Source organism: Polyodon spathula, chromosome 19, assembly GCF_017654505.1.
Source record: "Polyodon spathula isolate WHYD16114869_AA chromosome 19, ASM1765450v1, whole genome shotgun sequence".
NCBI lineage: Eukaryota > Metazoa > Chordata > Actinopteri > Acipenseriformes > Polyodontidae > Polyodon > Polyodon spathula.
Window position 1 is genome coordinate 17470255 of NC_054552.1, and position 23989 is coordinate 17494243.

At 45.2% G+C, this 23989-nt stretch overlaps 1 protein-coding gene across 10 annotated transcripts in view; it reads right to left on the bottom strand.

Moving 5' to 3' along the window:
* Window positions 1-23989, bottom strand: part of LOC121294681 (protein mono-ADP-ribosyltransferase PARP6-like) — a 64703-nt gene that overhangs the window by 25807 nt on the left and 14907 nt on the right. For 6 of the 10 annotated variants that reach the window (XM_041218653.1, XM_041218654.1, XM_041218655.1 and 3 more), the window contains exons 4-16: window positions 18949-19043; window positions 18360-18420; window positions 17750-17840; window positions 8580-8646; window positions 7319-7468; window positions 6557-6707; window positions 4997-5128; window positions 4795-4890; window positions 4252-4344; window positions 3662-3787; window positions 3390-3455; window positions 2649-2716; window positions 2512-2560 (exon numbers count right to left, since the gene is read on the bottom strand). In XM_041218653.1, coding sequence (XP_041074587.1) covers window positions 2512-2560; window positions 2649-2716; window positions 3390-3455; window positions 3662-3787; window positions 4252-4344; window positions 4795-4890; window positions 4997-5128; window positions 6557-6707; window positions 7319-7468; window positions 8580-8646; window positions 17750-17840; window positions 18360-18420; window positions 18949-19043 — 1245 coding nt within the window. The remainder of the gene's footprint in view (window positions 1-2511; window positions 2561-2648; window positions 2717-3389; window positions 3456-3661; window positions 3788-4251; window positions 4345-4794; window positions 4891-4996; window positions 5129-6556; window positions 6708-7318; window positions 7469-8579; window positions 8647-17749; window positions 17841-18359; window positions 18421-18948; window positions 19044-23989) is intronic. The other 4 variants (XM_041218657.1, XM_041218658.1, XM_041218659.1 and 1 more) reach the window with 2 other exon arrangements.

Sequence of the window (23989 nt, forward strand, 5' to 3'; positions counted from 1 at the left end):
TACTGGGGTATATCTTGTTGCAAGCATGTTTTTCCCTGCGTGGGATGAGGCGCAGAGAGCAGAGTCTCTTGACAGAAAGCAACATTTAAACATCATGTTTTGTATTTCGAAGGGTTGTTTAAAGACCGTCTCTGTTTTTCAACAACTGGATGCTCTGCAAATGTGTGAGAAACCTTCTAAACAAAACAACAAGGTCTTAGAATCTGAGTGAATGGAATAACTGAATTGACTAGGGCTATTCTAGAGAGTTATAATATTAAAGAGCCAGTCACTTCAATGTCATTTCAATGGAGATGTTCTGTTTCTCTGGCTATGGTATGGTGTTTCATGCTGGTGGTTCTGGTTCTGTTGCTCCAGTATCCAGATATTATCACATTTCTGTCAATCTGCCTTTACTGGGCTTTGAGCTTCTTAAGCTTGTCTGGAGAATCATAAAGCACCATTCAAAAGTGAAGAAAATAGAAAAATTGACATACTATTCAAATGAAGTATTACCGTACAACAAACAATACAGCCTACACATTACCAGCATTGTAGTCAATCCATAAAATCATTTTAAAAAATACAGTATGTTTGCTAATAGAGTACCCAAGAGGGAGGGGGCATTAAACACATCTTAAACACAATAATATTGTTAAGGATGAACAGTACACAGCCATATAAATTCCTAAAAGCTCTCTGGTGCTCTCTGCTGGAAAAATAAAGTATTGAGTTTACACTTAAAGTTGCACCGCATTAAAGTGCAGTAGAGAGTCACTTGCCTCGAGGTAGCCTGCGATTTACTGTGATATGGGGCCCTTTTCTATGGGACTGTGGCAAAGTGCCCGCCCCTGCGTGTATTTTGTGTGTTAATGTTGGTGTATAGTCATTGGTACACAGGATAGAAACGGGTCTGTGTAACACAAGTGTTTAAAATGTATATTTGTATTTAGGCATGAGGATTGCACAGCACTTCACGTGCAAGTAAAAGGTAACAATATGTGAGCATGGGGAATTGCACTTTATTAATTCACTTGAATGACTCCAACTGAATGATTGATTAGTCGAGTCTTGGTACAGCTGCATAAAAGCAGCATGTTTTCACATACTCTGGGTTGTGTGTTCGGGAGTGGAGAATGGGGGAGAGAGAGAGAGAGAGAGAGAGAGAGAGAGAGAGAGAGAGAGAGAGAGAGAGAGAGAGAGAGAGAGAGAAGCGTAATTATAAATATCAATTGTTTTGTGGAGCGAGAATTTGGATGTAACCTCTGTGGCCTTGTGGGACCTCTCAAGGGTCACATCAGTGGTCGCCCCAAATGTCTGCCCTGGTGTAATAGGGGCATCCAGTAACACTACCCTCTCAGTCTCCACAACCTTGGCTTGCGTCAGCCACAAGTGCCGGAGAGCGGCCACCATCGCCGCCAGAGAACTTCCTGATGCCTGGCCTAACTCCCCTATTATGTCAGTCATCGTCTTTGCCACCACCTGGAGCTCCCCTATGTCTGCCTCTGTGGATCTTTCCTGCAGCCTCTCTGCTAACTGGGTCTGGTAAAGCACCAGTATACCCTTGGCATTCACTGCTCTAACTGACAGTGCTGCCGATGCGTACGCTTTCCTTAGCATTGCATCTGTTGTTGTGCAAGGCTTAGATGGACAGGCAGGGTCCTTATCCCCCTTAGTGAAGGTGGAACCTTGCATCAATACCGTGACCATGTCCCCAGTAGTGGGGAATGTGCCTAGGCCCGCTTCTTGGGTGCTTTCATTGTGCAGCAGAGACTCTGCTGTTCTGGAGGCTGAGGGTGCAGACACTGGGTTGCTCCAGGAGGAGCGCACCAATTCCAGGAAGTCCTGGCGCAAAGGGAGGGCTTGCTGTGGTTGCTCTTTTTCTGGAGGAAGCGTTTCCCCTGTCCCTCCTGTTCCACTGGCCAGGGAACGTCCGTGGCTGCAGCTGCACGCTGCATTAGCTCCCGGAACACTTCCCTCGGCAACACATGCGGCAGGGTTGGCAAGGAGTCCTGCGCTGTGGCCTGCCCGATGGAAGTGGCTCGGTCCGAGATGTCTGATCTGGATGCCATGAAGGACAACTCGCCTGGCCTAGGAGGTCTATTTGCCCATTTTCCCATTGGAAATAGTGATATTTTGAAATATCACTGTCCTGGTCACAAAAGCAAAGTTTGTGGGGAATAATAGCCATGTTCTATACTTTTGAGGCATAAGCAATTAGGAAATTACACTTACTATCCAGGAACAAAAAAAATAAAAAATTTTGTTACACAGTGTAATTTACCCTTTCTCAGTCAAAATAACAAGTTTGTCAGTATCTAAAAAGCTTCGAGGGAATGCTGGTTGTGGTTAACCCTTTAGTTTGTTCCAGAGTTTGTTTTGTTTTTTTTAGGAATTGAAAGTGTGCAAGAAGTGCTTGAATTGCAGTTTCTGTGTCTGGCTATACTGTTTCAAAGGCTGCAGACCAGCCTTGACCTTGGGGGGGCTACGCCACCCCCCCACCCCCACAGTACAGTCTGATCTGAAACATACCCTGCTCAGCGGCAGCTTCACGATGTGGGATCTGTTGCTTGATATGATCCTGAAACAGGAGAATCAGAAGAAATATTCATTATACAGCACTCTGTTGGAATTTTCTATGACAATCTAACGTACGATTTTCTACTCACCACTGGAGCAGAGGGTGGGCTAAGGGGTCCAGCTTGTCCATCTGTTTCTTAATCTCCAAATACGAACCCTGAAATAGAGGATGTCAAGTCAGCCATTCAAAACAAGCCATGTGGTCAGCTGTCCAAGGCCACAGTCTGACCACACTGCTGTCTGCTAGTGAAATTTTCTAGATCTGCTGAGATCTGAAACAGAAATGTATGTGCGCTCAAATGAATATATTTCTTAATCAAGGATAGACTTCTTATTTATTTCTTCTTAGTACCGGTTTTATTACCTGCCAAAACACCAAGCTATTTCTTTTCAAAGCCACTCATAAATCATTTAAAGGGCTCCAAACAAAGACTGCACAAATCACTTAATGGATTTTACTTAATTGTTGCGTTATCTAGTGGAGGAACTATTCAAACAAGTCATTGCCTTGTAGTGTCTGTGGAAAGCTACCAAAGTATACACCAGGGACCCTTTAAAACTGTATCAGCGTGTTGTGTCTTGAAGTCCCAGCTGTCATAATCTGGAATAGTGCAACACTGTTGTATTGGTAGAGAAATTAAACACACTACAATTAACTACTCTGGGTCTCAATCTCTGCTTTTGTGTCGTTTGATAGTTCCGTATTTGCCTGTAATTTTATTTTTATTTTACATTTTAGAAACATGATCATGCCCTTAACCTTACTCAATACACAAATGTGCCTGTTGCCATCAGGATCTCTGGTCTAGACACTGGGTTTGAACCCTTACCTGTGTCATCTCCCGGATAGACATCACACTGTCCAGAGCCTTCTGCAGACGCTCATAGTTCTTCTTCTGTGGGGAGAGGAGGGAGGAGACACAGCGACTGGGTCACTAATCCACATATATTTCATATACTTCAGGCCAAACATACATTCTAACTGCTTCTGGCTTTATATTCCTAGTTATTCAAATCCAACTGATTCGGGCTTATACAGGCACCTTGAAGTCCTCAGGCTGGTAGCTGGGAGTTGACAGCACTGGCAAACTGCAGTATTTACCTTGGGATTGAAGGCCAGGGTCTTTGGGTCGTTGGGGTCGACCACAGAAGGGTAGGGCTCAAAGATGATGCTTTTCCGGGGCGACTCTAGCGCCGCTCTGCACATGGCAACTAACAGGTCCACCACCTGGAACACAAACACAGGCACACACAGACATGAAGCCTCCTCTACCAGATTAACCACCTGGAACAAAAACACACAAACACACAGGCATGAAGCCCCTCTACCAGATCAGCCACCTGGAACACACACACACACACACACACATACACACACACACACACACACACACACAAACACACACACAGAGTCATGAAGCCTCTTCTACCAGATCAACCACCCGGAACACACACATAGGAATGAAGTCCGTCTTGTACCATGGATTAATGTCTAACGACACCATCTTGTCATGTTTCAGAACTTAAGCAGGGAGGCCTCTGATGAATATCATGTGTATCAGTGTATGAAGCGAGGGGCCAACCAATGCCTCAAAGTGGCATTACCACAGTAGAATGTAACTGTGCACAGTGGTAACTGTAGAAAAACACTGACAGTAATGTATGAATATGTGTATCTCATCATGTGGTCACCTCTGCTCCAGTGGCTACTTCCTCGGCTGCTCCGGACATGACCCCCAGCGTGTAGAAGGAGAAGACGCACAGCTCCCTGGTGCACACCGCTGGCTGCAGAGACACAAAACATCAGAACATTCATTCAGACCATCAGCACTCGTCCAGGTTCTTGCAGGTGACTGACCTCAAAACACTGTCAAGTCAGGTCTAAAGGAGCCCCTTTGCCTTTGTATGAGGTTTACAGTCCTTCTGAGTGGTTCTTATTCTTATTGTTCTTTGATTACTCTATGAGTTTAGGAACTGCTGTACACATCTATTAGGAAGGCTAGCTCAGTCAAGTGTATTTACACTAGTAAGCACCAGCACCACTTAGTGCCTAAAAAACAAAAAGGAAATCAAATGGCTGATGGTGATGGTTTGAGTTGGTGAATTTGGAATGACACAGGCAAGAGGTCCTGATGCTATGTGTTTGTATGTTCTGTGATGCACCAGTGCTTCACATTGTTTTCATGACTGTGTCGGTACATCCTGTCAATGAGATCTGTGATCTGGATACTCCACCTTTAGCATGGATCCATTCTGAAAGACATGCTGCTCATCACACACCACGCAGTACTCATTGAGAGTGGGGATGCGCTGCTCTGCATACTTCATAATCTATACAGAGAGGAGGAGGAGTTGGTAAGCTAACAGCAATGTTAGAGTTTATCAGATTTAATTATTTGTAACACCACCCATGAGCTCAGCACTAGGTCAGCCCTACCTGCACGAGGAAGCCGTACTCCAGGGTAGGGATGTTCTTGCAGTGTCCGCCCGCCTGGGATGAGAAAAACAATTCAATCAGCTGCTTCGTGGTAATCTGCGGGGGAGGCCTGGCAGCGGGAACAGACACGCTCTGATGGGTCAAGTGGAGACAAGGAGATAAATGGGAAGGGTGCTAGTAAGACAGCAAGAGCTCCTCATTGAATATGAGAGGGGCGCTAATCAGACAGTAAAGGAGCTTCTCTCATTGATTATGGGAGGGGTGCTAGTCAGACAGCAAGAGACTTCTCTCCTCATTGATTATGGGAGGGGTGCTAGTCAGACAGCAAGAGACTTCTCTCCTCATTGATTATGGGAGGGGTGCTAGCCAGAAAGCAAGAGACTTCCCTCCTTATTGATTATGGGAGGGATGCTAGCCAGACAGCAAGAGACTTATCTCCTTATTGATTATGGGAGGGATGCTAGCCAGACAGCAAGGGGCTTCTCTCCTCATTCTAGACATGCATTGTACATAATACATAATAATATTGCAAATCAATATTTTGAATTATTTTTGATGTATAAATTCAGACTAACTCCAGAAATCTTCTCTGCCATCCACAGCCATTCATTATACAGGTCTCAAATGTGCAGTTTTGAAAGAATCACATGTTTTAGCAAACATTAATTTGATATCTGGTACTACTCTAGGTTGAAGAAATCTCTGTTTGTAAGCCATGCTTTAAGACTTGCCTGCGCACCCCTTCCCTAGCTTTTATCCTTTCAATAACTAATCATCTGCTTCCCCTATTGACTGGCATGCTCTCAGTAACTTGTTCTGTCTCTGAAGACACTGCTGGAGTGAAAGGGTAAAGCAGTAACAGACCTCCTGCAAACTGAGAACTTAGTGTAGTACCAGATGTCTGTTTTAAAATGAAAAAATATGTTTGAGCTTGAAAAGAGAATCCCATGTGCCAGGACTGAGCAGCCTTCATTCCATTCCAAACATCTGAGAATGTGACTTTTCAGCTCTGTCAGCCATCCTACTCTACCCTAACCTAACCTAACCCTTCCTCATTCCAATCCACACATGTGACAATGTGACCTTTCAGCTCTGTCCATATAATGTAGTGTAGATGGGGCTGGCAGACTTGAAAGCCGATATTAGAAAAATAGAACCCAGGAATGTGATGGGAAACTGAACTATTATAATGTTGATGTATAAAAAAGCACACTGTTAGAAAAGTTAACTGATCAGAGACAAATAATCATTTATACAGGAAAAAAAATCTTGTGTGGCACCCAAGTATGGTAGAAATGATTTTATCTAATTTAATTCCATGGTAATTGTTTTATTTCTCTAAGAAAAAAGCTGATAACACTTCATCAAATGCATATGCATTTGAATAGAATTGCATAGGAGGGACATTTGAATAACATGTTTTGTTGTCCATTGGAAAAACTTATATGACCTAAAAAAAGCATTTTTTTAGCATTTCTACAGAACTGTTCACTGGAGACAGCTCTTGTATTGAGACAATATCTCAAAGGGTCAGCTCTCCTGTTTAACAGTGTGGCTTGCCTGGCTGCTTGGGGGGTAGCTGAAGAGCTCCCCCTTGGGGTTTTTTATGGTACAGGAGATGGAGCGGTTCATGAGCCTCGTCACACGTAGCTCTGGCACACTCAGCTTCCCCTTTAACACAGAGTCCTGGAGGAGAGGGAAACTGGGAGACCTACCAGAAAGAGGGTGGGGGAGTGGGGAGGGAGGGGGAGGGAGGTGAAAGGGAGAGAAGGAAAGGGCTCGAGATAGGGAGGGGGGAGGGGAGAGAGGATTGAGGGAGAAAGTGTGCGAGATAGGGAGGGGAGGAAGAGAGGGGGAGGGGAGAGGGAGGAGAGAGGTTGAAGGGAGAGAAAGAGAGATACAGATTACAAAGAGAGGAGTAAAGGGGAGGAGGGGAGAGAGAAGTGTAGTGGTGGGGAGGGTAAGTAAAGGGGGAGAGAAGGAGAGAGAGTCAGTTCATAGTAAATAATGGTATAAAAAAACTCACAAGATAAACAAGAATACAAAAGGGTGCTAAATATCAACTGAATTCTGGCTCAATACCTGAAAGACATTCCAAATATATAAAAGTAGAGGGCCGGCACGAAGGCGTTTGAGGTGTACATCCACACACACTTCTGTAGTCCAGGAAGTGCAATAAGGTTCAACAGCATGGGTCACTAAAGGCTTTATGGTGAGTTTTCACAATTCCACATATTTAGAGCTTAATCCCTGTCGGCTCAATGAGATTCCCGGTTTAACCGGGGTGTTGAAGATGGAGAGGGCTAGACGGCAGCTACTCACTTTGGGATGGGGGAGAATATACTGAGTCCGGCTCTGAACTTCTTGATGGTGCCCCCTGCCTTGAACCAGCTGTGTCTCTTTTCCTGCTGGCTCTTCAGGAAGTCATTGCTCAGGTGCTTCCACTGCTGAGAGATGAACATGCCCAGGATCCTGCAGGAAGAGAAGTGATGTTACCAACCAGAGTAGCCCAGCCACAGCGAGCCCTACCCCTGGATTAGCTGGAAGGGGTCTAGTGACAGTACCTAGAAGAAGCAAATGTCACTACAAACATATAATCTATTACTTTTTAAAAGATGCTATCTGGTATATTTGATCATCATGAATAGAATGATACTGATGTGTTCCTAGGGGAACCAAAGTCATTACAATCTACTATTAAGACAAAAAAATAGAAATGCCAAAAATGAAGACTGCTCGGGAAGTACTATTAAACACGAAGAGAGTTGTCTTTTTTTAACTTTACATCTGTGTCATCTGCTCCATGCACAGAAAGGCTTCTCTATACAAAATAAGATGTACTAGAATTCTAACAGATCTTTCACAGTGCTTGGTTGATTTCTTCCAGGTGATTAATAATTCCTCTGATATGCAAATGTAAATTACAGCAAATTTTCTTTAAAATGTCCACTTATACCTAAAGAACCTTCTGAGGTCTTGAAAGCCAGATCTTATAACTGTTAATCTGATCAACAGTATCAGCCCTTCGAATTAGCACTATTCCCCCGATTAACACAACTATCTCTTTTTTTATAGCTCACAAAATAAATCCCAAACCGTACCTATTGTGACCTTCCATTTGTTATACAGGTCTCAAATGTGCAGTTTTGAAAGAAACACATGGTTTGCATATTGTTATTTGAAAACATGATAGCTGGTGCTACATTAAAGAAATATCTATTTGCAAGCTATGCTTTTACTCAATTGTCAATTACTTCTTTCCTGTCATAAATCAACCAGCTGTCTCCTCTTATGAGTGACATGCTTTAAGCCAGTAACATACTTTGACTCAGAAGACACTGGTGAGGTGAAAAGGAAGTGCAAGTGTAATAGACTACCTGAAGAAAGTTAAATGAACTGAGCACTTTCTTTAACCAAAAATAGTACCGATATCATGTTTTAAACAGAAAGCGCACGTTCACTATAACATTTATTTCTATACAAACTGCACATAATGTAACCAATGGAAGTGCAACACAGGTAAGATTTGTGCAATTATTTCATTGGCTGCAACTACTTTAAATAACGTGATAGACTTAGTTACTTTTTCAGCTGCAGCCCCAGACTGAATCCCTCCTTGTTGGATGGCTGGAACACTTCCACTGATGGCTCTGCAATTCAAACACAAGAGATAAGCTCAGAGACCCAGGTTAATCATAACAGAACACTGCTCTGAATTGAACTGCCTTTATCACTGTCCTCCTGACATGTGGAAAATGGTGCACTAGCCTGGCTACACTCTAGGCATTCTTTACTGCTGATCTACAGTGGCTCTCAAAAGTATTCACTTAATTAAGAGTTTTTGCCACTGACAAAAAAAGTCCAGAATGTCAAAGTGAAAAATAAAATCTACAAATTGTTCTAAATTAATTACAAAAATAAAACAAAAAATAATTGATTGCCTAAGTATTCACCCCCTTGAGTCAATATTTGATAGAGGCACCTTTGGCAGCAATTACAGCCATGAGTCTATTTGGATAGTCCCTACCAGCTTTGCACATCTGTAGTGATGTCTTTCTGCATGAGGTATTAATGATGTTATTAATTTTAAGTTTTACATTGTATGTGTGTCTTTTATAGTTTAGTTCTTTTTAATCATTGTTCAAATTATGTGAATGTGTTTTTATAGTCATTTTAAAGTGCTTACTAACTCAGTTGCTTTAATATGCTTTTATATTAAGGTTCTATACAGTATTCTGTAAGTTTTGAATTATTTCATTTACTATTTGGCAAAACCAGCTACGTGTGGTTTTGCACAGCCTAACACGACTCAAAGTCACAAATGGTCATCTGAGCTAAACGCCAAAAGGCAGGAAATTAGCAGAGATAGTGTTAGATGGGGGAGGGGAACTGAAAGACAAGATGGATGCGCCCTGCTAGGTACAACGTGATATGCAGCCCCCCTTTTCCCCCGCAGAGGGAATGTGCAACGATAGAGTGGAAACCTCTATCATTGGACAGAAGTAAAACAAATGGGAGTGGAGTCAACAGTTGTTTACAAAGATATAAATACCCAAAATGGTAAAGTGTTGTCAGTCTTTTCATCTCTTTCGAATTGACTCCATGGATATCCGTGCTTTCTGATACAAACATATGCACTGAGCTGTACTGAGGTCTCATCCAAAGTCAGTTTAAATCTTGTGCTTATATGATTGTATTGGAGGTATACCTTTCTTGTATATAAAGTGTTTTTGAATCAAAAACCATTTGTCAGCTTAATTATTTCACTATAGATTGGTGCCGAAACCTGGGATTCCTGAAAAGCAACCCTTAACGACATTTCACGGTGTGCGGTTTCAGATTCGTCAGCAGTATTATATCATCCGGTGAGTCAGTTTTTGAATAAATCACACATAGTGAAGGGAAAGAGAAAGGCAAAGAATAATTAGTGAGTCGTGATACTTGGGGTAGAATCTCAAAGCAGAGAGATCCCATGGTAGAGAGAGTCAAACAGTGATTTATTAAGTGTAAGGGACTTGCAGTGGCTTGCGAAAGTATTGACCCCCCCTTGGCATTTTTCCTATTTTGTTGCCTTACAACCTGGAATTAAAATAGATTTTTTGGGGGTTTGTATCATTTGATTTACACAACATGCCTACCACTTTGAAGATGCAAAATATTTTTTATTGTGAAACAAACAAGAAATAAGACAAAAAAACAGAAAACTTGAGCATGCATCCGTCCCAGTCTCAAATCTCTGGAAGACTGACCCTCAAGAATTTCCCTGTATTTAGCGTCATCCATCATTCCTTCAATTCTGACCAGTTTCCCAGTCCCTGCCGATGAAAAACATCCCCACAGCATGATGCTGCCACCACCATGCTTCACTGTGGGGATGGTGTTCTCGGGGTGATGAGAGGTGTTGGCTTTGCGCCAGACATAGCGTTTTCCTTGATGGCCAAAAAGCTCAATTTTAGTCTCATCTGACCAGAGTACCTTCTTCCATATGTTTGGGGAGTCTCCCACATGCCTTTTGGCGAACACCAAACGTGTTTGCTTATTTTTTTCTTTAAGCAATGGCTTTTTTCTTGCCACTTTTCCGTAAAGCCCAGCTCTGTGGAGTGTACTGCTTAAAGTGGTCCGATGGACAGATACTCCATCTCCGCTGTGGAGCTTTGCAGCTCCTTCAAGGTTATCTTTGGTCTCTTTGTTGCCTCTCTGATTAATGCCCTCCTTGCCTGGTCTGTCAATTTTGGTGGGCGGCCCTCTCTTGCCAGGTTTGTTGTGGTGCCATATTCTTTCCATTTTTTAATAATGGCTTTAATGGTGCTCCATGGGATGTTCAAAGTTTTGGATATTTTTTTATGACCTAACCCTGATCTGTACTTCTCCACAACTTTGTCCCTGACCTGTTTGGAGAGCTCCTTGTTCTTCATGGTGTCGCTTGCTTGGTGGTGCCCCTTGCTTAGTGGTGTTGCACACTCTGGGGCCTTTCAGAACAGGTGTATATATACTGAGAGCATGTGACAGATCATGTGACACTTAGACTGCACACAGGTGGACTTTATTTAACTAATTATGTGACTTCTGAAGGTAACTGGTTGCACCAGACCTTATTTAGAGGCTTAATAGCAAAGGGGGTGAATACATATGCATGCACCACTTTTCCGTTATTTACTTTTTAGAATTTTTTGAAACAAGTTATTTTTTTCATTTCACTTCACCAATTTGGACTATTTTGTGTATGTCCATTACATGAAATTCAAATAAAAATCAATTTTAATTCCAGGTTGTAAGGCAACAAAATAGGAAAAATGCCAAGGGGGGTCAATACTTTCGCAAGCCACTGTACAGGAATCCACAGACAAAATAAAAGAATAAGTAGAAAAAAGTATAGCAGCAAATTGTAAATCCTGGTGAAGAGCCAGGTGACATCAAAATCTCGACTGTAAGACCCGCTGAGGCAAACTGTGTTGCGTAATAAAAATCTTTGGTGAAGAGCCAGAGTAACGTTAAAATCTCAACTGTAAGACCCGCTGAGGCAGCAGAGTCAAGTGAATTAAAATCCTTGGTGAAGAGCTAAGGTAACATTAAAAATCTCTTATCATAAGTGATCAAAGAGTGCTGTGGTCATGACATTATAGAGCGTTACTTAAGCTATGATTGGCAGAGAAAATAGAAATATTGCACATGATTTTGAAAATCCTGTTTCAACAGGAGGTGGGGGAAGGAATCCCCCCCAAGCTAAGAACAAGCGAGAGATGCAGAGAGGCTCACTGCCAATAAAGGGTCGGCGGAATCCTGATTGCAAAAAACATGTAGGGAAGCATAACCCGATGGAGCAATAGCCCACTTTCAAGGAAAGGATTAATGAAGCTCAGCTTGCATAGCAAGTGAGAATCCTGATCCTGATTTTAGAGGTGACTAACTGTGAGAGACTGCAACAGGGGAACAAAATCTTGCAAGCAATGTTATAAGAATGCCATAGCGACCTCATTAATTCTTGGATACAACAGTCTCTGACTCATTACAAAGCATAATTTTGCTAAGTAGCTTTATTAAGCTCAGGAACAACTAATAAGATACATAATAATTTGGTTGTACTTGATTACAGTTGTACAATTCAGTATAAAAAGGGTGGACTGTAGTGATAGCTTTCTGCATGAGGTATTAATGATGTTATTAATTTTAAGTTTTACATTGTATGTGTGTCTTTTATAGTTTAGTTCTTTCTAATCATTGTTTAAATTATGTGAATGTGTTATTATAGTTGTTTTAATGTGCTTACTAATTCAGTTGCTTTAATATGCTTTTTTATTAAGGTTCTATACAGTATTCTGTAAGTATTGAATTATTTCATTTACCATTTGGCAAAACCAGCTATGTGCAGTTTTGCACAGCCTAACACGACTCAAGTCACAGATGGTCATCTGAGCTAAACGCCAAAAGGCAGGAAATTAGCAGAGATAGTGTGAGATGGGGAGGGGAACTGAAAGACAAGATGGATGCACCCTGCTAGGTACAACATGGTATGCAGCCCCCCTTTTCCACCGCAGAGGGAATGTGCAATGATAGAGTGGAAACCCCTATCATTGGACAGAAGGTAAAACAAATGGGAGTGGAGTCAACTGTTGTTTACAAAGGTATAAATACCCAAAATGGTGTTGTCAGTCTTTTCATGTCTTTCGAATCAAAAACCACTTGTTAGCTTAATTCTTTCATTACACATCTGGACACTGCAATTTTTGCCCATTCTTCTTTGCAAAATTGCTCAAGCTTCGTCAAGTTGGATGGGGACCTTTGGTGAACAGCAATTTTCAACTCTTTCCACATATTCTCAATTGAATTGAGGTGTGGGGTTTGACTGGTGACCTTTGGTGAACAGCAATTTTCAACTCTTTCCACATATTCTCCTTTGAGGACTCCAGGACTTTGACCTTTTTGTTTTTAAGCCAATCCAGTGTGGCTTTGGCTGTATGTTTGGGGTCATTGTCCTGCTGGAAGATGAATCTTCTACCAAGTCCCAGGTCTCTTGCAGACTTCAGCAAGTTTTCCTCCAGGATTTCTCTGTACTTTGCTGCATCCATTTTGCCCTCTATCTTCACAAGCATTCCAGGCCCTGACGCAGAGAAGCATCCTCATAGCATGATGCTGCCACCACCATGCTTCACGGTAGGGATGGTGTTCTCAGGATGATGTGTGGTGTTAGGCTTGCGTCAAACATAGCGCTTAGCATTGAGGCCAAAAAGCTCTATTTTGGTCTCATCAGACCATAGAATCATCTTCCACTTGGTCTCAGAGTCTCCCACATGCCTTCTGGCAAACCCTAGCCGAGATTTGATGTGAGTTTTTTTCAACAATGGCTTTCATTTTGCCACTCTCCTATAAAGGTCAGTTTTGTGAAGCACCTGGGCTAATGTTGCCTTATGCACAGTGTCTCTCAGCTTAGCCGTGGAAGACTGTAACTCCTTTCGAGTTGCCATAGGCCTCTTGGTGGCCTCTCTGACTAGTGCCCTTCTCGCCCGGATACTCAGTTTTTGAGGACGGCCTGTTCTAGACAGATTCACAGTTGTGCCATATTCTCTTCATTTCTTAATAATGGACTTTACTATGCTCCGGGGGATATTCAATCCCTTGGAAATGTTCTTATATCCTACTCCTGATTGGTGCTTTTGAAGAACCTTATTCCGGATTTGATTTGAATGTTCCTTCGTCTTCATGATGTAGTTTTTGTTAGGAAATGTACTAACCAACAGTGGGACCTCCCAGACACAGGTGTATTTAACCTGAAATCACGTGAAACACCTTAATTGAACACACGTGGACTCAAATCAACTAATTATGTGACTTCTAAAGACAATTGGTTGCACCAGAGCTTATTTAGGTGTGTCATAGCAAAGGGGGTGTGGCAGAGCACAGCTCTGCCCTTTAGAAATTCGCAGGAATGGGGTTAAATTCCCCTACCTGCCTGGGTTTATTATGTTCAGGTGGCTGGGGTTGATTAGTTGATTAGCTTAACGATCAATCAGCGCCCAGCCACCTGACATAAAAGGAGGCCTCTGCTTCCCATTAGGAAGAGGGAGCTGAGGAAGCAGGTTGGTGTTATTGTTTGTTGTTGGTGATTTTTTTTTTAATTTTCTAAATCCAGTGAAGGCATCGCCCAGCCTGGAAATCTTTATTTTTGTAAGTTTTGCTTTATTTGTGTTTAAATATCTTTATTTTGCCCTTGTGCACTTTTATTTTTGTGTTTATTTATAATAAAATAGTTATTTTTTTGAACTGCAGTCTGTCTCTGGGCCTCTATCCACTCGCCAGCCTGTCACATTTGGTGTCAGAGTGGGATATAGCGCCTCCAGGAGGCTCAGAGCAGTACTGCAGGTTTTTTTATTTTTTTTTTTTTTGTTTTTTTTTTTTTTTTTGGGACTTTTTTTTTTTTTTTTTGTTTTTAAATAAAAAGAAAAGCAAAGACAGCGGCAAAGGCAGGAGAGGCAGCAGCTGAAGAAATGTAAGCTGCTGCAGCCACCGCTGGAGGACCTGGTCAGCCTCTTCCCCTGGTGTTCCTGGTGCGGGAAGGAGGACCACCGTTGGCGGTCCTGCCCAGACGTGCCACCGGCAAACTGGTGTGGCCGTTGTGAGGAGGACGGCCACAACTGGGCAGGATGCCCCTACAATCAGGCCCAGGAAGAGGTGCAGTGTTCACCCCGGGCATCAGGGGCCACCCCACTACCTCCTCGCGCTGGGGGTGTGGTGTAGGTGGTAGGTTCACTTCTAAGTCCACGGTGCTAGCGGTTATCAATACGTTGTGGCGACACCGCAGCTCTACCCCTCTTCACCCTTTTCACACATCCGGGTTGGCGTCCTTTCCCGGGAAAGGTCTCCAATGGTGGTACACCAATTACCTGACCGGTAGACTATCTGTACCCTGGTCGGGACCACAAAGGTTGTTCTCCCGCCGCTCCTCGGAGCCAGAGTGGAGGAGCCGCCGCTCCCCCTCCTCGTGAGGAGCTATGGCCCAAGGATCCCCTGCCTTGATACACTCAGGATGCCGGGACGATCCGGGAACACTGGTGAGTCCCTACTGTGCGGGCGATTGCCTGGGGTTGCCTGCTAACTCCCCAACGGACTCCGCCTGGCTCGCTCCCAGGCGGCAGCGGCGGAGGCGGTGATCGCCCTCGTCTTATTACCTAGCAGATAATGGACCCTCCCTCAACTAAAGATGGCATTTCTACCGATATCCCCCAAGCTATAGTTGGGACGGGGTGGTGGCCCCGGTGCTTTTGAAGAACCTTATTCCGGATTTGATTTGAATGTTCCTTCGTCTTCATGATGTAGTTTTTGTTAGGAAATGTACTAACCAACAGTGGGACCTCCCAGACACAGGTGTATTTAACCTGAAATCACGTGAAACACCTTAATTGAACACACGTGGACTCAAATCAACTAATTATGTGACTTCTAAAGACAATTGGTTGCACCAGAGCTTATTTAGGTGTGTCATAGCAAAGGGGGTGTGGCAGAGCACAGCTCTGCCCTTTAGAAATTCGCAGGAATGGGGTTAAATTCCCCTACCTGCCTGGGTTTATTATGTTCAGGTGGCTGGGGTTGATTAGTTGATTAGCTTAACGATCAATCAGCGCCCAGCCACCTGACATAAAAGGAGGCCTCTGCTTCCCATTAGGAAGAGGGAGCTGAGGAAGCAGGTTGGTGTTATTGTTTGTTGTTGGTGATTTCTTTTAATTTTCTAAATCCAGTGAAGGCATCGCCCTTAAGTTTTGTGTTTTGTTATTTGTGTTTAAATATCTTTATTTTGCCCTTGTGCACTTTTATTTTTGTGTTTATTTATAATAAAAGTATATATTTTTTGAACTGCAGTCTGTCTCTGGACCTCTATCCACTCGCCAGCCTGTCACAGGGGGTGAATCAATTATTTTCTGTTTTATATTTGTAATTAATTTAGAACAGTTTGTAGATTTTAATTTTCTCTTTGACATTATGAACTTTTTTGTGTTGATCAATGGCAAAAACCCCTAATTAAATCCATTTTGATTCCATGTTGTAACACAATAAAATGTGGAAAAGTCAAAAGGAGGGTGAATATTTTTGAGAGTCACTGTAGCTTTGAATCAGCTATGAACTGCTAAGATTCAGCCTCTGCCAATTTGAAATCTTGTTTAAAGAGCTTCACAAATGTCACTGCATTTGTAAATGAAACCTCCTTCTACTCAAATCATGAGACAAAACAGCCTTTCAATTCTCCAGCCCAGAACAAGTTAAAAGCCAGATGAAGACAAGTTGCATGTGTGCAGAGGGTATTTTAGATTACATTAACATTTTGAGCAGTGGTTATCAGCAGGGATCACCATGGGCCTATTGCACAAAAGTGGTTTAAAGAAGTAGTTTAAGTTATCTGGTTTGAGGTAACAGGATATAACTTAGCAGGCTAATTCATTTGCAAGAATATAGACCGAGTTTACATTAATCTAGATAACTCAAGCTGGGTTAATGTTACTATCTATGTGCTTGGAACTGTTTGAGTATGTTGCCATGGTAATTTTTATTAATAGTCATCTGAAAAAATGGAGAACAACAAAAGAGCAGCTTATTTTTACTACTTCCGTGCAATAAATTTGTTTCAACATATGATAATGGACCATGTCTGGGAAATTTCATGAACTGGCAGCAACTTCTTCAGTGCAAGGTACACTTTCCTTAAAGCTCTGCATGTCGTTGCCTTATTAAGATTTTCGGCATCGTTGACTGTATACAAAAATGTTCCATGGGCCATAAATCTTAGACCTATGCAGAGTACCTGTATATGGGTAAGGGCTCTGCTCCGTCGGGTTGGTTGCTCAAGGGAGGGTCTTAAGAGATCCGCCAGATACAGGATGGTGGAATCTGGATTATTAATCAGACCCTGGCAATCACTGAACACTCCCTCCCCACAAAAAGCCCTTCTTAAATTATAGCACCAACATCTACCACTCTCAGTATAAAAGGTGACACCATTTTTTTTTCCAGTTTTAAAAGTCAGGATTAATCTTTGTTAACCTGCTCTGAAGCAGGTTAGTTTAATCGCGACAAATTTCCATGGATTTAAGCCTGAGTTATTATTACCTTGTTTTGTGCAACAGACTAGGCTTGACTTTCACAATTAAACCTGGAAGTTATCATGATAACTCTTTAAACAACTTTTGTGCAATAGACCCCAGGTGTACCAGTAACCATGTGCAATCTTAAAATGCTGTTGTAAAACAGAGACTTAACACATTAAAACCAGTTTTCTCACTGAAAATGGGACGGCATCACTTGATATGATTTCACCACAATCAACGACACAGAGTGGCTGCTTTGGTTCCCCATCAGGAACTTTGAAAGTTCACAATGTATTATGGTTGACGAACATATCTGTGATTCAGTGGTGCAAACAGAGTGATACATTATGATTGAGGGAGTATTATGGTTGAGGAACATGTCTCTGTGATTCAGTGGTACACAGATTGATACATTATGATTGAGGGAGTATTGTGGTTGAGGAAACATACTGTCATAAAGAATGACTGCCGGTGCATACCAGTTGCAATCCTGTCACGTACCAGTACTGGTCCGCCTACCACAGGTTGAAAACCACTGCTCTAAAGCTATCATTGAAAAGTAACATTAACTTTTAAAAAATGGTGTGTTCCACAGTTCTAAAAAGAAAAACAGATATTAAAGAATCCTATTTTTCACAGTCCTGTTGAGTGGATGGAGTCCACTGTAGCTGCCCTTGCTTACCCGGTCCATCGAGGTACTGGGACAGAGAGAAACGAAGGCGCACAATGATTGGTTCCATTCGAATCACCTTCCATGCAGTCGCCACCTCCTCCTGAGGATAAGAGACAGACAGTCACAGATTTGGAGGCGAAACTTAGAGGAAACAAAGATCAAGAACAAAAAAATTAGGGATCCTCAGCAGACTTGGCACACTGAGACGGACAGACAATGCATGAACAATACAAGCAGACAGACGCTCATAAAGGCAGGGCATTATAAGCCAGAGTGCACCTTGTGATTTCACATCTCAGTAACTCCTAAATTCACAGCCAGGACAGGCTGAAATGAAACTGTACAGGTACAGTACTGTGTAAGGACACTTGACTAATTCACTGGACTCATTCAAGATTTATTTAATTGGAAGCCTGATAGAGAACTAATGAGGGAGGCAGGGAGAACTGCTGGATAGATGGAGAGATGACAGGCAGAAAGACACAACAACAAAGGGACAGAAAGAAAGGACAGACAGAAGCGAATGGATAAATAGGTAGATAGGAGACAGACAGACAGATAGACAGATAGCTAGATAGACAAAGACAGGTGGCCCGGCCTGCCCTGCAGGTCTACTCACATCCAGGAAACTGATGTTAATTTGCAGGTCGATGTCCACATCGTCGATGGTTCCATACTCCCTGTCGGTGAAGATGGTGTAGAAAACATACAATAAATTCAGCACCTTCCCAAGAGACAGTCATGACCACGCTACCTAGACCTTTTCAACATGTTTCAATCATTTCACAGCATAGTTTCAGAGGCATTTAAAGCAATGATGACTAAGGCTTGAGATTCATTAGCAGCCTAATCACTGGCCCTGTTATATTGTGACAAAAAGCTTTTAGAATGACGGTGAGAAAAGTGTTCAGCACAGAAAAGTATCAATTTTCCTGATGCCACGGTTATACTGCAGTATGCATCATCCAAGGTTTACCCTGGTTAGACATGTTTTTAATATGTTTTACCATCCTTCTAGGCTTTACAATGCTCACCTATGCTTCAATGTGCTTTATTACACTGCTGTGCTTTTACTGTGGGAAACATTCTAGGGGCAAGACTGGCACAACACTCAATGTGATACCATTCTCAACACATGGTAAGCCAGTGTTTGGCAAAAAAAAGAGTTTCTATAAAGCCCTTGTAACCTGTTCAGTGTCACCTCTCACCTGACAGAGAGAGCGGTCTCAGTGTAGATCTCCTTTACTGCCTCGATGTCCGCGTCCAGCTGGGGGTGTCTGTACAGATCTGCAGCACAGCTCCCCTGAGAACACAGCACACAGGCAATGAAGCCAATACTGCTCCCCATTAACACAGCACACAGGCAATGAGGCCAACACTATTCCTCTGTGAACACAGCACAAAGGCAATGAGGCCAAAACAGCTCACCTCTGAAGACAGCACACAGGCAACAAGGGCAACACTGCTCCCCTGTGAACACAGCACACAGGCAGTGAGGACAACACTGCTCCCCTGTGAACACAGCATACAGGCAATGAGTACAACACTGCTCCCGTGTGAACATGGCACACAGGCAATGAGGCCAAGACTGCTCCTCATGAACACAGTACACAGGCAATGAGGCCAACACTGCACCCCATGAACACAGCACACAGGCAATGAGGCCAACACTGCTACCCATGAACACAGCACACAGGCAGTGATGCCAACACTGCTCCCCAAGAAAACAGCACACAGGCCAACACACAGCACACAGGCAGTGATGCCAACACTGCTCCACTTGAACAAAGCACACCGGCAGTGAGGCTAACTGCACCCCATGAACACAGCACACAGGCAATGAGGCCAACACTGCTCCCTGTGACCACAGCGCACAGGCAGTGAAACCAACACTGCTCCCTGTGAACACAGCACACAGGCATTGAGGCCAAAACTGCTCCTCATGAACACAGCACACAGGCAGTGAGGCCAGCTGCTCCCCATGAACACAGCACACAGGAATTGAGGACAAAACTGCTCCTCATGAACACAGCGCACAGGCAGTGAGGCCAGCTGCTCCTTGGGGACACAGCACTCAGGCAGTGAGGTCAACACTGCTCCCTTGAACAGCACACAGGCAGTGAGGCCAATGCTGCTCCCTGTGAACACAGCACACAGGCAGTGAGGCCAACAGTGCTACCATGAACACAGAGCACAGGCAGTGAGGCCAACACTGCTCCCCTAAAAACATAGCAGACACAGGCAGTGAGGGCAGCACTGCTCCCCATGAACACAGTGCACAGGTAGTGAGGCCAACACTGCTCCCTGTGCACAGCACACAGGCAGTGAGACAACACTGTTCCCTGTAAACAGCGCACACAGGCAGTGAGGCAACCACTGTTTCCCATGAACACAGCACACAGGCAGTGGGGCCAACACTGCTCCCCATGAACACAGCATACAGGCAGTGAGGCCAACACTGCTCCCCATGAACACAGCACACAGGCAGTGAGGCCAACACTGCTCCCCATGAACACAACATACAGGCAGTGAGGCCAATGCTGCTCCCCTTGAACACAGCAAACAGGCAGTGAAGCCAACTACTCCCTGTGAATACAGCGCATAAGCAGTGAGGCCAACACCTCCCCATGAACACAGCACACAGGCAGTGAGGACAACACTGCTCCCTTGAACAGCACACAGGCAGTGAGGCCAATGCTGCTCCCTGTGAACACAGCACACAGGCAGTGAGGCCAACACTGCTACCATGAACACAGAGCACAGGCAGTGAGGCCAACACTGCTCCCCTAAAAACATAGCAGACACAGGCAGTGAGGGCAACACTGCTCCCCATGAACACAGTGCACAGGTAGTGAGGCCAACACTGCTCCCTGTGCACAGCACACAGGCAGTGAGACAACACTGTTCCCTGTAATGTAAACAGCGCACACAGGCAGTGAGGCAACCACTGTTTCCCATGAACACAGCACACAGGCAGTGGGGCCAACACTGCTCCCCATGAACACAGCACACAGGCAGTGAGGCCAACACTGCTGAGCATGAACACAACACACAGGCAGTGAGGCCAATGCTGCTCCCTGTGAATACAGCACACAGGCAGTGAGGCCAACACTGCTCCTTGTGAACAGCGCACAGGCAGTGATGCCAACACTGCTCCCCTTGAACACAGCACACAGACAGTGAAGCCAACACTTCTCCCCATGAACACAGCACACAGGCAGTGAGGACAACACTGCTCCCCATGAACACAGCACACAGGCAGTGAGGGCAACACTGCTCCTCTTCAAACACAGCACACAGGCAGTGAGGGAAACACTTCTCCCCATGAACACTGCGCATACGCAATGAGGACTACACTGCTCCTCATGAACACAGCACACAGGCAGTGAGGCCAACACTGCTCCCCATGAATACAGCACATAGGCATTGAGGACAAAACTGCTCCTCATGAACACAGCGCACAGGCAGTGAGGCCAGCTGCTCCTTGGGGACACAGCACACAGGCAGTGAGGCCAACAGTGCTCCCTTGAAAAGCACACAGACAGTGAGGACAATGCTGCTCCCTGTCAATACAGCACACAGGCAGTGAGGCCAACACTGCTCCCCTAGAAACACAGCAGACGCAGGCAGTGAGGGCAACACTGCTCCCCATCAACACAGCACACAGGCAGTGAGATCAACACTGCTCCTCTTCAAGCACAGCACACAGGCAGAGTGGCCAACACTTCTCCCCATGAACACAGCACACAGGCAGTGAGAACAACACTGCTCCCCATGAACACAACAGACAGGCAATGAGATCAACACTGCTCCCTGTGACCACAGCGCGCAGGCAGTGAAACCAGCACTGCTCCCCATGAACACAGCACACAGGCAGTGAGGGCAATGCTGCTCCCTGTGAATACAGCACAGGCAGTGAGGGCAACACTGCTCCCCATGAACACAGTGCACAGGTAGTGAGGCCAACACTGCTCCCTGTGCACAGCACACAGGCAGTGAGACAACACTGTTCCCTGTAAACAGCGCACAGAGGCAGTGAGGCAACCACTGTTTCCCATGAACACAGCACACAGGCATTGTGGCCAGCACTTCTCCCTGTGAACACAACACACACGCAGTGAGGCCAACTGCTCCCTGTGAATACAGCGCACAGGCAGTGAGGACAAGACTGCTCCCTGTGAACACAGCGTACAGACAGTGAAGCCAACACCTCCCCATGAACACAGCACACGCAGTGAGGCCAACACTGCTCCCTGTGAACAGCGCACAGGCAGTGATGCCAACACTGCTCCCCTTGAACACAGCACACAGGCAGTGAAGCCAACACTGCTCCCCATGCACAAAGATAGTAAGACCATGACTGCTCCCTGTGAATACAGCACACAGGCAGTGAGGCCAACACTGCTCCCCATGAACATAACACAGGCAGCCTGCGAGGCCAATGCTGCTCCCTGTGAATACAGCACACAGGCAGTGAGACAACACTGTTCCCTGTAAACACCGCACACAGGCATTGAGGCAACCACTATTCCCCATAAACACAGCACACAGGCAGTGATGCCAACACTGCTCCCCTTGAACACCGCACACAGGCAGTGAGACCAACACTGATCTTTGTGAACAGCACACAGGCAGTGAGGACAAGACTGCTCCATGTGAATACAGCACAGGCAGTGAGGCCACCGTTGCTCCCTGTGAATACAGCACAGGCAGTGGCCAACGCTGCTCCCTGTAAACAGCACAGGCAGTGAGGCCAACACTGCTCACATGAACCCAGCAAACAGGCTGTGAGGCCAACACTGCTCCTCATGAACATAGCACATAGGCAGTAAGGCCAACCGCTCCCTGTACAGCGCAGAGGAGAGGAAACACAGCTCCCTGTGAACACAGCACACAGGCAGTGAGGCAAACACTACTTCCTGTGAACACAGCGCACAGACAGTGAGGCCAACACTGCTCCCTGAACACAGCGCATAGGCAGTGAGGCCAACACTCCTCCTCATGAACACAGCACACAGGCAGTGAGACCAACACTGCTCCCCATGAACACAGCAGACAGGCAGTGAGGTCAGCACTGCTCCTCTTCAAGCACAGCACACAGGCACTGTGGCCAGCACTTCTCCCTGTGAACACAACACAAACGCAGTGAGGCCAACTGCTCCCTGTGAATACAGCGCACAGGCAGTGAGGACAAGACTGCTCCCTGTGAACACAGCGTACAGACAGTGAGGCCAACACCTCCCCATGAACACAGCACATAGGCAGTGAGGACAACACTGCTCCCTGTGAACACAGCGCACAGGCAGTGAGGCCAACAGGCAGTGAGGCCAACACTGCTACCAGAGAATACAGCACACAGGCAGTGAGGACGACTGCTCCCTGTGAACACAGGGCACAGGCAATTAGGCCAACACTGCTCCCCTACAAACACAGCACACCAGCCATGAGGTCAACACTGTTCCCCTACAAAACCATGAACACACAGGCAGTGAGCCCAACACTGCTCCTCATTAACACAGCACATAGCCAGTGAGGCCAACTGCTCCCTGTGAACAGCTCACAGGAAGTGAGGCCAACACAGCTCCCTGTGAACACAGCCCACAGGCAGTGAGGCCAACGCTGCTCCCTGTGAACAGCACACACACAGTGAGGCCAACACTGCTCCCATGAACCCAGCACACACGCAGTGAGGCCAACACTGCTCCCATGAACCCAGTACACAGGCAGAGAGGCCAACACTGCTACCCGTGAACACAGCGCACAGACAGTGAGGACGACTGCTCCCTGTGAACACAGCGCACAGGCAGTGAGGCCAACACTGCTCCCCATGCACAAAGATAGTGAGGCCAAGACTGCTCCCTGTGAACACAGCACACAGGCAGTGAGACAACACTGCTCCTTGTAAACACAGAACACAGGCAGTGAGGCAAACACTCTTCCCCATGAAGACAGCACACTGGCAGTAATGCCAACACTGCTCCCCTTGAACACAGCACACAGTGAGCCCAACTCTGCTCCCCATAAACACAACACAGGCAGTGAGGCCAATGCTGCTCCCTATGAATACAGCACACAGGCAGTGAAGCCAACACTGCTCCCCTTGAACACAGCGCACAGGCAGTGAGCACAACACTGCTCTCCATGAACACAAAACAACACACAGGCATTGAGGCCAATGCTGCTCCCTGTGAATACAGCAAACAGGCAGTGAGGCCAACACTGCTCCACTAAAAACACAGCACAGCCAGT